Raw genomic sequence first — 15,219 nt, forward strand, 5'->3', positions numbered from 1 at the left:
CTTCCAAGAAGAAACATATTGTAGATTTAGAAGTGTGCTCTTAAAAGATAAAAATTACATAGAATGCACTGTAGATTCAAAAAATAAGGGAGATAACTCTGTAAATGACACTCAAATACAATAGAATCTATTCGATTTTCAATGTTGATTATCTCCTAAGAGCAGATAAATTGGAATGAATAATTACATATATCATATTGTAGACCCATAGATTCTAGACAAGGCAATTTGTTGAGGACTTAAAAAAAAAATTTTCAGATATGCAATGTTCATGTAACAGTCCTTACCTGACAAGGGAGTGATGAGAACTTAAATGCTGTTGGAACACTGTGCTGTTGTCTCTGAATTGTTCTAGACCATCTCATAGCAGTTCCCGCACTGTCAATATCTGCAAGTAATCGCCGACACTTGTACCATCAGATCCTGGGTTGTTTGGAAGTATGCGCCACCTACAAATATAAAAATGAATTGATAGTTATCATGTTGATGTAGATATTTTCTACGTTATTGAACACTGATAACTTTATTTTACATGTGTTGTTATATCACCTACACTTGTACATGTACACTGTACCAGTTACTGGTACAGTAAATGGACAAACTTGTTAATAGACAAGTAACAGTTCAAGGAGTTTATGACAAATATCATATACCGGTACATGTATATTTACATTTTACTTTGTCGGATCTTCATGGATGAAATTTTACTTACAATGAACATTATACATGTACTGTAAGCATTTAACCATTGGAAAACTGTCATATCATATCACTTGCATGTTTACAATGGACTTGAAAAATATTACTTTTAATAGAGGAAGAGACTTCTGTTTTTAAACATCATGTTCAGATTGTGATGGCCTCCTTGTCTTTTAAGATTCTTTCAAAGCTATTGAAGCAGTTTGTTTTAATATGTGCATACATTATTTCCAGATCAAATGATGACATTTTCAAGGCTCTAGATACTAAAATAGGACTATTTTGAAGTATGACCCATTGTTTTAATTACATAAACATTTATATAGTAAATGTAAATTAATGTGAACTACTAGTAATATGAAGAAAATTAGATTGATTTATAATACATGGATACAGGGGTTTCATTGACAAGAGAATAATTGGAAATATGAATTTAGTCTAAAAAAAGAAAATAAAACATATCAATTTAACAAATACACGTGCAAATTGGACAGATCCAAGGCATTGATCTCAGGGTCATATAGCATTATATTGCCCTGAGAAGGCTGATACTACATTACAGGTAGAGTCTTATATGATGATAATTGTCCGAATCCGTTATTATGTCATTATGTCCGACCTGTCGGTCAATTAAGGGTAATAAATATCCGTAATTTTTATTGCCCTGTTTCCTGCCGTGGGGAGGTCGTAAATACGTACTAGTGGTAATTAAATCTTACCTGTTTACTTCAGATTTTGGTTAGTTTAATCCAGTTTTTAAATCAATAAATCTTAACATATATGTATATATAAATCATATGTATGCATTTTGTTTTTTTTTCTTGGCTCAAAATACATAATGATTCTATAATGTCTGTGTAATTATTTTTGAATAAATACATGTAGAACGTCCGGTAATGAAACTACAATGTATTGTTTGTAAGAGTAATCAAGGGAACCAAGGTTATAGCGGTAAACAAAAAATGTAATCCAGCGACAAAGACCAGACATGGAAAACAGACATACACAACAAAGAACATAAACTTTAAATTTTAAACTGTAAACTTTAAATTACATCCCCATTACTATAAATAGATTGAAATGCACATGTGAATTTTTATTCAATCTATTAGGGTAAACTTACAGACTTAGGCACGAATTATAGGATATTATTATGTAAGTAAATAATATTGTATAATTGCCGTGACAAAGGAGGAAGAATACAGAAACAAATGTTGTATAATCAAAATAAAATGTTTAAGAATTGTGTTTGTTAAATGAATAGCTAGACCTCTGCAGGCGACGGACAGTTTACATACAGCAGCCAACTTTTTTTTCAATAATATTACTAAAATACTAAAATGCAGTTATTTCAAAAATAAATGAGGAAAAGTATCCCCCAAATAAAGATTTTTTTATACTATGAGCATGTAAATCAACTAGACTACGAGTTATTAAATATTATACGCTCAGCCTGCAAAGATATTTTAAGGACATGCATTTTTTAAAGGATCGAAAATAACTTCTCATAGAGTTCAATACAGGGGTATTGTTATAATTTTTAGATGCTAGATTAATAAATGTATATTAAAATACAGGTGTTATCAGGATGCTATCTGTAAATCTTAGGGAGGACACTTCACTGTAAATAGTTTTCAAAAATCATATCTTACTTGAAGAAGCTTGAGGTGTTTGAATAACCTGTGTTTAATACTGGAAACATGTACATGTATGTGTTGGGTACCTACATTGTACTTGTGTTTGCTAATGTTCTTTGTTTTACTTATGTAATAGTATGACTTTGTTCGTAGTACTAATTCTAGGGGAGTGAAATCTTTCTCATAATGCAAGTGCCTCTTATATGCATGTGCATGTGTGATGTTTTAAATTAACGCCCACAATGTTTCATCACAATTGAGTGAAAAGGTTATTATTAGTCTGACTAACTGTTTGGGATTGAATAGGGGTGGTAATAAAATGTAACACATACCTGAATTAGGGTGATAGATGTAATTTCTAATGATAGTAGTCAGTTCTACATCTGTTATGTTGGTAAATTTCTCAGAAGCAGGAAGGCCATTTTCTGTCAATCTCTGATATATTGTGTTAGGATGAACAACACCTCCAAGAAGACCATCTTCAGCAATTTTCTTGACGGTGAATCCGAACTTCTGAAGTCTGTCAACCTCTGTTATGTTAATGTCTAAATCGCTTAAAAAGATGGTGGAAGGGCAGAGTGGACTCGTATGGACTCTGATATTTTTTGGGTTTTTGACTGGTTTCCAGCCACCTCAGAACTCTATAATTCACACCAAAGCTATAAAACCAGAATACTTGGGATTTTATCCATGCACAAACATATTTTACTACCAAGAAACGATTATGCGCTGAAAAAAAACTATACCCTGACCCCGCTGGTAAACCAAATATGGCCGACCTTGACATCACAAACAAAATAAAAGCAAATAAAAACGTTCGAAACGGCATTTCCATCTTACTCCTTTGCCTCAGCGGAGATGTAGTCAGTAAGCCGGGACCAAACTACAAAAATCCTTGCAAAGTTTGCGCCAAACCAACAAAGAAAAATAAAAAAAGGCTGCAATGTGAAGAATGTTGGTACTGGCACCACACAAAATGCCTAAATATTTCAAATCAGGAATATGACAATATAAAGGAAAAACTGATAACTCACAGTTGGTTTTGTAAACCTTGTTTATTGCCTCAATTTAGCGATTCTTTCGTTGAGGAACAAATTTGTCAATCAGCTGATTTCGATTACCTCCCTTAATCAACTTCCGGTGGTGAAAACATAAACAACTCAGACGACCACATGGACATTTTTGAAGAACTCTGTACAATCCGAAAAGGTAATTCAAGCAACCTCATATGTGGTTACATGAACATCAATAGCATCCGGAACAAACACGATCATATTATTGATTTACTAGGGAGAAATCTACTCGCTATTCTTTTCATATCTGAGACAAAAATGGACGAATCTTTCCCAGATGCCCAATTTAAGATCGATGGATACTCAATGTGGAGATCCGATAGAAATCATTTCGGCGGGGGAATAATGGCATACATGAAATCAGACATTGCCGGTGATAGAGAAAGAAAATATGATTTTAAAAACATTGAATCCATTGGTATAGAAATACGATCAAAAGATACAGAATGGTTTTTTGTGGGGTCTACAAACCGCCCAGCATGGTAGATGAGCAATTCCGCATGGATTTTAGTTCTGTTTTAGACAAAATTATAGCAAATTACACAATGTGTAAAAATTAACCAAACTCTCAGCTCAATGAAAAATATTTACAAAGGGGTACCACAAGACTCTATTTTAGGACCTATTTTGTTCAATGTTTTCATCAACGATATATTTTATTTTGTTAAACATTGTTCTCTGTACAATTATGCAGATGATAACACTTTGTCAAAATCGGATAAAGCTATTGATGTTGTATTTAAATGTCTACAAGATGATAGCAAACAGTTAATTGACTGGTTTTCCTATAACAAGATGCAGGCAAACCCAGAGAAATTTCAGGCCATATCTCTTGGGAAGAAAACTCATGATAAACAAGTTATTTTTGATGTAAACGGTATTTCCATTTCATGTGAAGAAGAAGTTAAATTACTGGTAGTTACTTTGGATTTTAAATTAAATTTTAATACTCAAATTTCAAATATATGTAAGAAGGCTGCAAGGCAATTAAATGTTCTCAAGCGTATTGGTAAAAATTTAACTAGGCTTGGGAAACTAACCATTTATTATTCTTTCATTATGTCAAATTTTAACTACTGCCCTTTGACCTGGCACTTCTGTAGCGAAACAAATTCAGCAAAAATTGAGAAAACTCAAGAACGTGCCCTCCGTTTTATTTATTACGACTTTGACAGTACATATGTTTCGCTTTTGGACAAATCAAAATTACCATCTCTGAAAACAAGAAGGATGCTCGTTAATATAAGGCACCACTAAATTCACTATCCAATTATCTGAGGTCGGGTAAAAATGTATAACTCTTTGAGTCAAAAAGCAAATTGTTTTTGCTCACAGACAACGGAGTCAATATACCTATACAAGCACACACAAGATTCACATGACAAATAACGTATTAAATCCACTTCACCTAAAGGGGTTCAAAACTGCAAATCTATTATATATAGACATTCAAGGGAGATTTTACTTTGCAGTGGTGCAGATTTTCTGGGATATAGTTAAGGAGAAAGTTTTTAAAGGGTATGATATATTAGCAGTAAACTCCAAGATAGGATATTTATGGTGGGACTTGTCAACAAATCCAGCCATATGACAGAATCATCAGTTTACTTCAACATTTAAACAGGTCTATGACAGCATTGTTAATCTTTTGAATTTGAAATAGTTGCTGACTTGAAATATTTTTATGTAAGAAAATTTAAACAGTAGTATTTACAGATGGGCGATACAGTGCTAAGAGGGGCACAAAAACTACTAAAAAACAACACAAATACCAAGGAGCAAAATGCCTGATTGAAAAACTCGCAAATGAATCAAAATTACTCAAAACGTATAGTTTCATTAAATGCCTGATTGAAAAACTCGCAGATGAATCAGAATTATTCAAAACGTATAGTTTCATTATCAAAAGGCAAGAAATAAGTGAATTTATTTAGAGAATTAACGAAAATAATGCCACTAACTGCCAGAGCTCTGCAAAAATAATGATAACATTTGTACTCGGCAGTAATATAGCGGATCCAGAAAGAGCATTTCTGCATAGTCAGCTTGATTAAGGAGATAAGTACGTGGCTCGACGTCGACGGCTTAGCGATCCATATGACCAAGAAAGTGAACTGTTAACTAACCGTTCTGAGGTTGTGTAATTTGGCGCTACATGTATTCTGAATGCTCCGTTATAAAAAAAACCTAGACGAATGCAATACAGCTACTGCTTTAAAAATGAAAGGAGACTTGTATATTGGCAGTTTTGCCCCCGTCGCAACGCAATAGGGAACATAGAAAAATTGGTGGCCGAACGGCCGTTGTTCACACTTGACTTCATGGACGCAACTCCACTGTTAGTCACCGTATGTAGTTGATGGTATTGCGTGGTCATTTTCATCCCATAAATTTACAGGAGTTATAGGACATTTTCACTTCAACTTTTTATTTTGTGGTGGCGGGGGGGGGGTGCATATGGCTAGGGGTAGCAATCTTTTTTCACTTGTATTTCCAGCCAGGATAAACTAATAAGATTTTACAAAGAAAAATTATTACTCTTTTCGAACGCGGGATTCTATTTTAGATGTTGGGAATTATCCATAAAGCTCAATGGACAGAAATAGTTCGTTTTCGCTATCTTTGCAAAACCACCACAAGTAAACTAACAACCAAGGAATGCTCACAACGTCTTTTATATCTTTTTTTTTCATAAATAATGGTTTCATTTAAAGCTAAAGTTCAAATGTTAAGGACTAATTATAAAATTTAAATGATATTGCATAATAAAGAAAAAGAATCAATGGGGTGATGGGAATGTGTCTATTTGGAACATGGAGGACGGTGGCAACTGTGAACTTCGGATGATATATAGTGAAATTTTTGAATTTATTACTATTTAAGAACTTTATTGTATCAGCGTACAACATTAAAGTGATAATTATTGATACATGTGTAATTAGTTTACAGATTTATATTTCTTTTCCCTTTATTTAAAATGAATAAATGTAAATCTCTTGATTTCCGTAATACAATATGAATTGATTCACTTTTTTATCGATGTTGTTTATGACAAAATAAATAATCAATGCAACCAAGATGCTAAAAGAATGTAGTCCAAAGACAAAGACCGGACATTTAGCACAGACAAAAACAACAGAGAACAAAAAATAACCAAATTGAGGCTGACTTCACCGTGTCTGTAGTATCCTTTATCTCAAGTTCATTGGGGTAGATGCAATGTATCAAATCCCAGATATTAGGATTGTTTAAAGATAATACGTCATCTATATAGCGGAAACTGAAATTAAAGGATCTAGCCAATCGATATTCTTTCTTTCTGATCAGATCAGATCAGCTATAAAGTCAGCCTCAAAAGAGTAAAGGAATTTGTCAGTAAGTAGAGGAGAACAATTTCTTCCATTCAAATGCCAACCGTTTGTTGAAAAATGCGTCCACCAGACTGGAAAAAACATGTCGATTAAAAAAATGTTTTCATAATTTGCGCTCATTTAGTATAATATATTTGCTAGTTTTGGATCTCAGTTCTTAAAAAAAGATTAAACTTTGAGTATATTTAAGTTATAAATTGCAAGTGAAAACCCATTGGAGAAGAGTAATTCATTGAAAATGTAGTCGATAGTTATAAGTAAGTCAAAGACTAAAAGAAGCTATCAACGTAAGATATGCAGGAAGGATAAGTCTGATGTATCTTAGCATGATTCAACAGAAGGTTAACCACGTAGATGTGATAATGTCATGAATTTTATTTGATGCTATATCTTTCTGAACAGGAAGCTACCTACTATTTAAAAATCTACATTTTATACATTGGTAGTTATTTGGTGTGATAAATTTGTAATATTTATTCCGAAGTGGCCAGATTTAAAGAAGGGTGGTTGTGATCACGCCAAAGTACTAATCCCAAGGTATTTTTTCACCTGTTCACTGAACACTCATGGGTGACCTTCAGCTGACATTGTTTTCATCTCGGTGGGGTTGTGTCTCTTCGACACATTCACCATATCCCTTCTTGTTATATTTGCTGAGTCTGGAGGTACAGTGTCTAAGACGACAATTCAGTGTAGTAGAGAGATGTGTAAGTCCGCACAGGAAACTTGTTAAAACCAGAATTGATTTATGTAGTGCTTACAGGTGACGACTTTATTTATAACTGACATTCGCCATGAACTTCCATGAATGTGACACCAGGTGAGAAAGACATCTTTGAGAAATGAGGTCGTTTGCCATGTTGGACATTGCCCTTTCGTGTAAAATATTAGGATACTTGTAACCATAGTGTCCGAAAATAATGAAACTTTGCATTTTCAAATTTTTCAGTCTTTAGTGAGCATAATTACTCTCAATAATGTCAAAAGGTGTACAAATTACTTTACCGTTCGGTTTTCTATCGTTCTTTTTTTTCCTTTATTCGAAACTAATTTTAAAATTTAACGGCTTGCTTTCTAGCAAACATACAATATCAACCATAGATTTATAACAAAGCCCGTATATTTAACTTTCACTTAACAGATTTTAGGCTTACGTTTGATGTTTATTGATACAATACAAAGTGCACGTGCGTATATAAAGTTATGATTGTATATCTATTTAAAATATGCCTCGGTTCTTTCACTGTTTTTATCGTTGGAATTAAAAAAAATCAATACATGCTTCTGAAAGGTACTAAAAGAAAATATTGTATAAAACTTTCATTGTCAATACCTTAGCATATACGCAAAACAACCCGTTCAAAGGGGGAAGGCAGTAGAAAAAGTAGCAAATAACAATAGATTTGTATACTTTTTTCTATCAACATTTGTGAATTAAAAAAATGTATTTTATCAACACAGCTGAATGCACAGTAACAAAAAACTACGTCTAGATTATCTGTGAAAACTTTTAAATTCGTCAAAGGGCACTTGTCCTTTATGTTCATGTTCACATAGTTTCATTTATTTTGACCACTTGCAGAACTTGTTTTACACAATAGATTGTTCTACAGCATTCTTCTTCAGTCTGACATAAAGTCTTTCGGCTACGATTAACCTTGTATAGTTTTTTTTATTAGACTGCATCATGTATTGATGTGCAAATCTTATTAACGATTTCGAGCGTATTGTGTATCTAACTACATCTGCAGAAGGGATATATACAATATAGGTACATTGTCGAAAATTATTGAAGATATGTGATGAAGCGACGGAACGGGTAGGAAATGCGAGGCTCCGCCGAGCTATTTCCCCCGTTCCAAGCCGAATACACATATCTTCAATAATTTTCGACAATGTACCTATATTGTTTTTATCTTGTTATATTAATAGTTTCGTGCGTGTGTAAATTTTTAAAATAAAATTTTAAAATGCATATCCCCTGAGGAGTCCCGATCGTTAATCCGGAAGAAAAAAAAGTAATACGCATGGCGCATGACTCAGTAAACATTGAAATTTAATCCGCACCATATAATCCGTCAAAGCTGTTTGAAGAAAATAAGCAATGCATCAAAATTTATTTAATTCCAAGAGACAACTAAGTAAAATGAACAATAAATACAAATATTTTAAATGTTGTAAAGTCGATTTCAAGAACATTAGGGTTTTGAATTTCACGAGGAAGGTGGAAGCTGACTTGTTTATGTTTGGTATATGGCAGTAGATTTCAGGGGTGAAACTGGTACACTAGTTTCTTTGGGATTTGAAATATTTGTTTGAGATTTTGGAAGAAGAGGAGGCAGTTGTATGGGCAGATCTATAATATAGTGTTCCTCTGATTCATTATCTTGGGGTTTAGGCAGTAATAAATCCAATAGCATTACAGTTTCCTGGTCATTTGTCTCTTAAAGAGTTTTACCATATTGTAATGCTTCAATTTCTTGAAATGGGGACCAGTTTATGTTAAATTGTGACGGACACTCTGGCTCCGAGTCCGACATGACTGAAATGACAGGGGAAGTCGTCTGCAAACTGATAATGAATCAAATCTGAACGAGATTTGGGATTTGCCATATATACATGTATGACGGTGAAAAAAATACAAACAAAATCATTATTTGGTTTAAATAAAATTTTATTTCATTCAGCTAAAAAAAGTCAAAAAGAAACAAAACAGCGAAAAAAAGATAACCGGATACGCAATCGCAATTTGTTTATATCGTATCTATGGTGGCGGCCATGATTAATTTATGCATACCAGAAAAAAGTAGTTCCGCCGATCACGTGAGTGGGAGGAGCCAGAAAGTCGATAACCTACTAATGTACGGATACAGCAAAAAAAATAACCGTATACCTTTATTCGTTTAACAAATAACCTCATTGCAGGATAAATTATTTTAATCGCTATGGTAACATGAATGTGGCGTAGACATATCAATATGATTGCGTTCTTTTAGGTTACAGACCACCAATTCAACCAATGAGCATTTGGTACGTACGCAAAAATAGTCCTACGCAGAAATTACCCCTGTTCCTCATAGTGCTGTGAAAAAAGTTCTCATCTTATTTAAAAAATTTAAACAGTTTCTGAAAGGAAAAACATTTCTGTACATTTTATAGGTGCATTTTGCTTCTTGTGATGTGAAGCCTAATCTCCATAATGAATTTTAAATATACCCCTATCTTGTGAAAACACTGGGATTTCCCATGCTATTTATAGACCCTTCACTTCCGGTGACCAGTACTGCACTGCAAGTCTGCTAACCCCACATGCCATTCTGAGGATTGTGAGCTGACATATGTAGAATCATGATGATATATAGTCATCTGCAGGTTAAAGTTAAGGTAAAGTCCAGAGAAGCCATTGAATATTGTGAAATTAGCATAGAAGCCTATGGGAAGTGGAATTAGTGGTTTTTAGCCTTAAGTTGAAGCCATGGCAAAATGAAAAGTTTCTTGAAATAGCTTTAAACTACTTGAAGATCTTGTTAACTTTGCCATGACAGGAATACACTACAAAAATCCTTCAAAATATGCATTTTTTTTAAGTTATAGGTCCAAATTATGGAAAATTGGTCTTTTTGGCTGATTTTTATGTCCTATCTTGTAAAAAGTGTAGAAAATTTAGTAAAAATATCAAATATTAAACTTTCAGGGCTATATTTACCTAAATATGGTAGTAATAAGCACTTGAAATCAAGTTTTGTGTAGATTTGAGCAAAAATTAGGTTAGAAATGAGGAAAAACTCACTTTCATTACTGCGGTTAAGGCCATATAAGCATTCCCCTATGGCAACATGGAAAATCCATTATTGAGCACTTTTTTTTGCTTTAGGTGCCCCTTACTGGTCATGTTTTAATGTGGAAACACTGTATTTACAAGTTTAAAGCCAAATATATCACCTTTTGTGAAAATTTAAAGATTTAGGATTTTTGACATGTGATCAAGAAAAAGGGGGAGGCATGACAGAAATATATTTTTAAAAATAGACCAATTTCTCAGAAAATGATTACTTTTAAAACTATTTCTTCATTAATATTGTTAAAAAACAAGTTGTGGTTGATATTTTTTATTTGAAAAGTCAGAAAAAGTTCTTTGCAAATATTTAATGCATTTCAGTATGGTAGAATATTGTCACTTTTTTGCTCGCACAACTTGGTTACCCTATATTTAAAAATCAAATATTTAAAAAAGTGCTTGTCACATTTCACTGAAACTTTGCAGATGCATTCAGTATGTGTGTAGGAAGATACCTGTACAGTTATTAATTTTTTCTAAGACAAAAAGTGACTCTTTAGGTTACAGACCACCAATTCAACCAATGAGCATTTGGAACGTACGCAAAAATAGTCCTACGCAGAAATTACCCCTGTTCCTCATAGTGCTGTGAAAAAAGTTCTCATCTTATTTAAAAAATTTAAACAGTTTCTGAAAGGAAAAACATTTCTGTACATTTTATAGGTGCATTTTGCTTCTTGTGATGTGAAGCCTAATCTCCATAATGAATTTTAAATATACCCCTATCTTGTGAAAACACTGGGATTTCCCATGCTATTTATAGACCCTTCACTTCCGGTGACCAGTACTGCACTGCAAGTCTGCTAACCCCACATGCCATTCTGAGGATTGTGAGCTGACATATGTAGAATCATGCTGATATATAGTCATCTGCAGGTTAAAGTTAAGGTAAAGTCCAGAGAAGCCATTGAATATTGTGAAATTAGCATAGAAGCCTATGGGAAGTGGAATTAGTGGTTTTTAGCCTTTATAACCCATGATTTCCGTGACAACGTTGTACTTGGTTTTGTTTTGCAAACAGGAAGATTTATGTTTATTATTTAAATATATATATAAAACTATGTAGCTCTGAGAAAAATATCTTCCGTTGACTGGACCACTGTCTATAATCTTATATTTTTACTTGTCAGCTATGAGGTTGATTGCGTTAATTCCATATATTCCCAGCAGAAAATTGAAGCATAGTAGATGGACTTTGTTCATATAATCTGATGTATTGAATTCTTGTTTAACAAAGTGTGCATAGACCTTTTTCTTTTACACATATGTCTCATTTGAATAACAAGTGGACACACATAGAATATAAAACAAACAAATATGACGTAAAAGAAAGAAAGACAACTCCAAGACTTTCACAAATGTGGGCATAACATTTGCACACTGTTAATCAAATGCAGAAAATTTTACTCTGAAGTCCCCGTTAAATAACGCAAAAATAGCATTGTCTTTGCCTAGAAGTTAACGTTATGAAATGAAGAAAGTTTTGTAAATTTAGCAGGTTCTTACTAATTGAGGTTATCCGCTCTATAAGAGTTATCATGTAATAAAAAGAAACGACAGAAATACAAAGAACAGAAGAATGTTCGGAATTGAGCTATTCCATTTATGCAAAACCAGGAATCATATATATTAGGTTCCCGGGAAAAAGTGAAATTTCTGCTTTTATACATGAACTTATTGTATGCACCATGGTTTTCAATTGCTCATGGAAAGAATTGAAATTGATATTACATACGATGAGGATTGCTTGTAGGTTTAAACTAGTCTGGAACTAGTATGTCAGTTAACTTCTAGTACATTGTTGTTTGTACATTTGTGAAACGTATAATTAGTTTATTTATTTGTATTTTGAACAAGGACTCAGATTGTGTAACATTTTTCCCACGGTGCCAGATTTATGAGGGGGTAAGGTTGTGATCACGTCAAAATACTTTAACTGCGCCGCATTTTTGCGCCTGTCTAAAGCCAGGAATTTCTGGCCTTTGAATGTCTTGCTTCATTTTCACTTTCAGATTACTGTCGCTGGTGTTTATTATAGGGGTAACTTTTTAGCTATATCTATGTATAATTATATTATGGAATAGCTGCAGACTGCCCAGTGGTGTGAAGATTTCCCCGTTGTTCATTGAAGACCCATGGATGGTTTTAAAATGACATTTGTAATCCTGTTGGGGTTGTTGTCTCTTTAACATATATACATAACGTTTTTTTGTATTATGTATATAGGTAACGCTCTCCTTATATCACACAAATGACATTATTTCTATTTCTAATTCAATTTGATAATTGAATTGCATGTGTTTTTTTGGGGCTAAATTTGATAGATATGAACTATGACGATTAAAGATGACTCTCTGGATTAGGTGGATTTTTAATAGTATATATTTACTATTCTAAGTTTATTTTTGTATGTACTTAAAATTAAATGTATTTAAGTCTTTTATTCCCGAGTTTGTATTTTATTATTTTTTTTTTCAAATCATTGAGACATTTAAAATTTATCCTACTTTCAATCTAATTATATAAAAAGGAGTAGAGATCCTTCAATTTAAGGTCAAAATATTATCTTCTAGTTAAGTACCAGTCCATATAAAATGCAAAGACTGCCAATAGAAGAGGTGAATCATGTTGTAGAAATACCCACTGAACAATACTTTTTGGTCTACATACGATATATTGTTGCATTACGATGATCCTGTCTGTATTCAGACCTGTATTTTTGACGAAATGAAACATTTATTTGACACTAAAATTTACCAAGTCAAACTAAATCATCAAAATTGATGCTGTGCCATGTACAATCTATACATTTTTTCCCCAAAAGCGCAACAACCAAATGAAAACTTAGAACTGGTTATGAGGCCTGTAACTCTGAATCAAAAAGAAGAGTAAATTTCATCGGTTTTGACTTACATGGATGATCCTCCTCCTCTTCCACCGTCATACTTTTATATAGACTTCTACTAAAATGCTTGATGAATAACTCTTTTTTTTTTCAATTCTACAACAAAATATGCATGGAAGAGTTCATTAATTGTTAAACTTGTATTGCTAAAATACATACAAAATACCTAACATTTGTAAATTTTAAATTTATCTTCACAATACTGGATCGCTGTCGTAATGTGTATAGAGAGTATTTCTGATTTAAATTTGTGTCATATGATAACACTTCTAATATATGCATAGATCTGAATATATCTGAATATCTGAATAGATGATATAGTAAAAAAATTTTATTGCATGTCATGTTGATGTAGTCGAGTTCCTTCATATAGAAGACACGATATAAGATTACATAATCTGTCTACCACGAAATTCGATCATGCAAGCCGGTAAAATTTGAACTTGGAAGAAAGTTGTTACGTAAATTAGAAAAAAAAAATAAGTGAACAATAACCACGTTGAAAGGGTAAAAAGGAACAACATACAAAATATAAATAAAATGTAAAAAAAAAGGAAGATGGGCCCTTTCGGCCTTACGTTTAATTTGAGCCACTTCACAACATATATTATTTTTCATTTTTTGTTAATTGTTCAGCATATTCTTGCTTCAAAAGGAAATCTGTATACGACAAAGAATCGTTTTGCGATGTCTTTTCGTGGATGTCTGATGAAAGAAATCTTAATGTAATTTAAGTATATATCGAAAACTCATCTTAACCGGAAATATTAATCCAATTGACCGTAGCAAAACAGTAAAGTAAAACATTAAAGTGATAAAGATATGATAGATTAACGAAAAAATAACTTTGTTGCTATTATCTATTGTGTCTACGATATTGCTCGCAATCGATTTACCGGATACAAACGTTTTGTCATCAAAGGAAATATTGAAGTCTTTGCTCTCGAGGAGTTTGATAATTGGGTATATGTCTTCCCAATCTGCATGGCAATATGAAATAAAAGCTCCGTAAAGAAACGGGATCATTTCGTTTGATGCTCCGTCTTTACGAATTTGCTTGTACAACATGAGATACCAGTACTGAATTGTGTATTTGTATTTACGATAAATCGCAAAAAGAATAACTACCAAAAACGACAAAACCAGCGATACATGATCCGAAGATGGTCCACATTTTATCCACGTAGGGTTTTTCGAATTCATTTATTTCAAGTAAAAAATCAGGTATTGAAATAGATTTGCCATGTTCTTTAAGCAAACCAAGTCGTCATAGTCTGCGGTGGCAGAATGGTTGTTCCTTAAGAGAAAATCGATTGATTCACATTTGTACATGAATAGATTGCCACTAAGATACACCTTCACGTTTGATGCTTTACTCATTCTCTTTGTTTACTTTCAATTGTTTTGATCATGTTGTTCCTTATATCGACAATTTCAAAGTGTTTAAAGTTTTAAACTTCAAGCAGAATATCAGAAAAAATATTGTTTGATATGTTGAGAGCTTTAAGTGGCATAACAACAGGATCGACGAAAATTGGCGGAAGAAATTTCAAATTATTGCCATACAAACTAATGTGTTGTAAATTTGTCGAATTTGTTAGAAAATTTTTATTCTCATGGTTATGAAATCCATACACGAGAAAGCAATTTTCACTTGTAAAACTTTCAAGCATTGGAAATCAACCCAGAAAGTTTT

General features: G+C 32.9%; 2 protein-coding genes across 2 annotated transcripts in view; one reads left to right on the top strand and one right to left on the bottom strand.

Annotated features, from left to right (window-relative positions):
• The window catches only part of LOC148604736 (uncharacterized), a 19,629-nt gene extending 17,687 nt beyond the window's left edge, over positions 1-1,942 (top strand). Inside the window, exon 6 of the transcript XR_015916219.1 lies at positions 259-1,942. The gene's annotated coding sequence lies outside the window, so the exon portion shown is untranslated. The remainder of the gene's footprint in view (positions 1-258) is intronic.
• LOC148604737 (uncharacterized) overlaps positions 1-13,562 on the bottom strand; it is a 13,705-nt gene extending 143 nt beyond the window's left edge. The window contains exons 1-3 of the mRNA XM_088550231.1: positions 13,532-13,562; positions 2,669-2,881; positions 288-418 (exon numbers count right to left, since the gene is read on the bottom strand). Of these exons, the coding sequence (XP_088406357.1) occupies positions 288-418; positions 2,669-2,881; positions 13,532-13,562 (375 nt within the window). The remainder of the gene's footprint in view (positions 1-287; positions 419-2,668; positions 2,882-13,531) is intronic.
• Positions 13,563-15,219: the final 1,657 nt, after the last annotated feature.

Source organism: Perna viridis, chromosome 10 (assembly GCF_037379345.1).
Source record: "Perna viridis isolate PV_CMFRI_1.1 ecotype Kerala chromosome 10, ASM3737934v1, whole genome shotgun sequence".
NCBI lineage: Eukaryota > Metazoa > Mollusca > Bivalvia > Mytilida > Mytilidae > Perna > Perna viridis.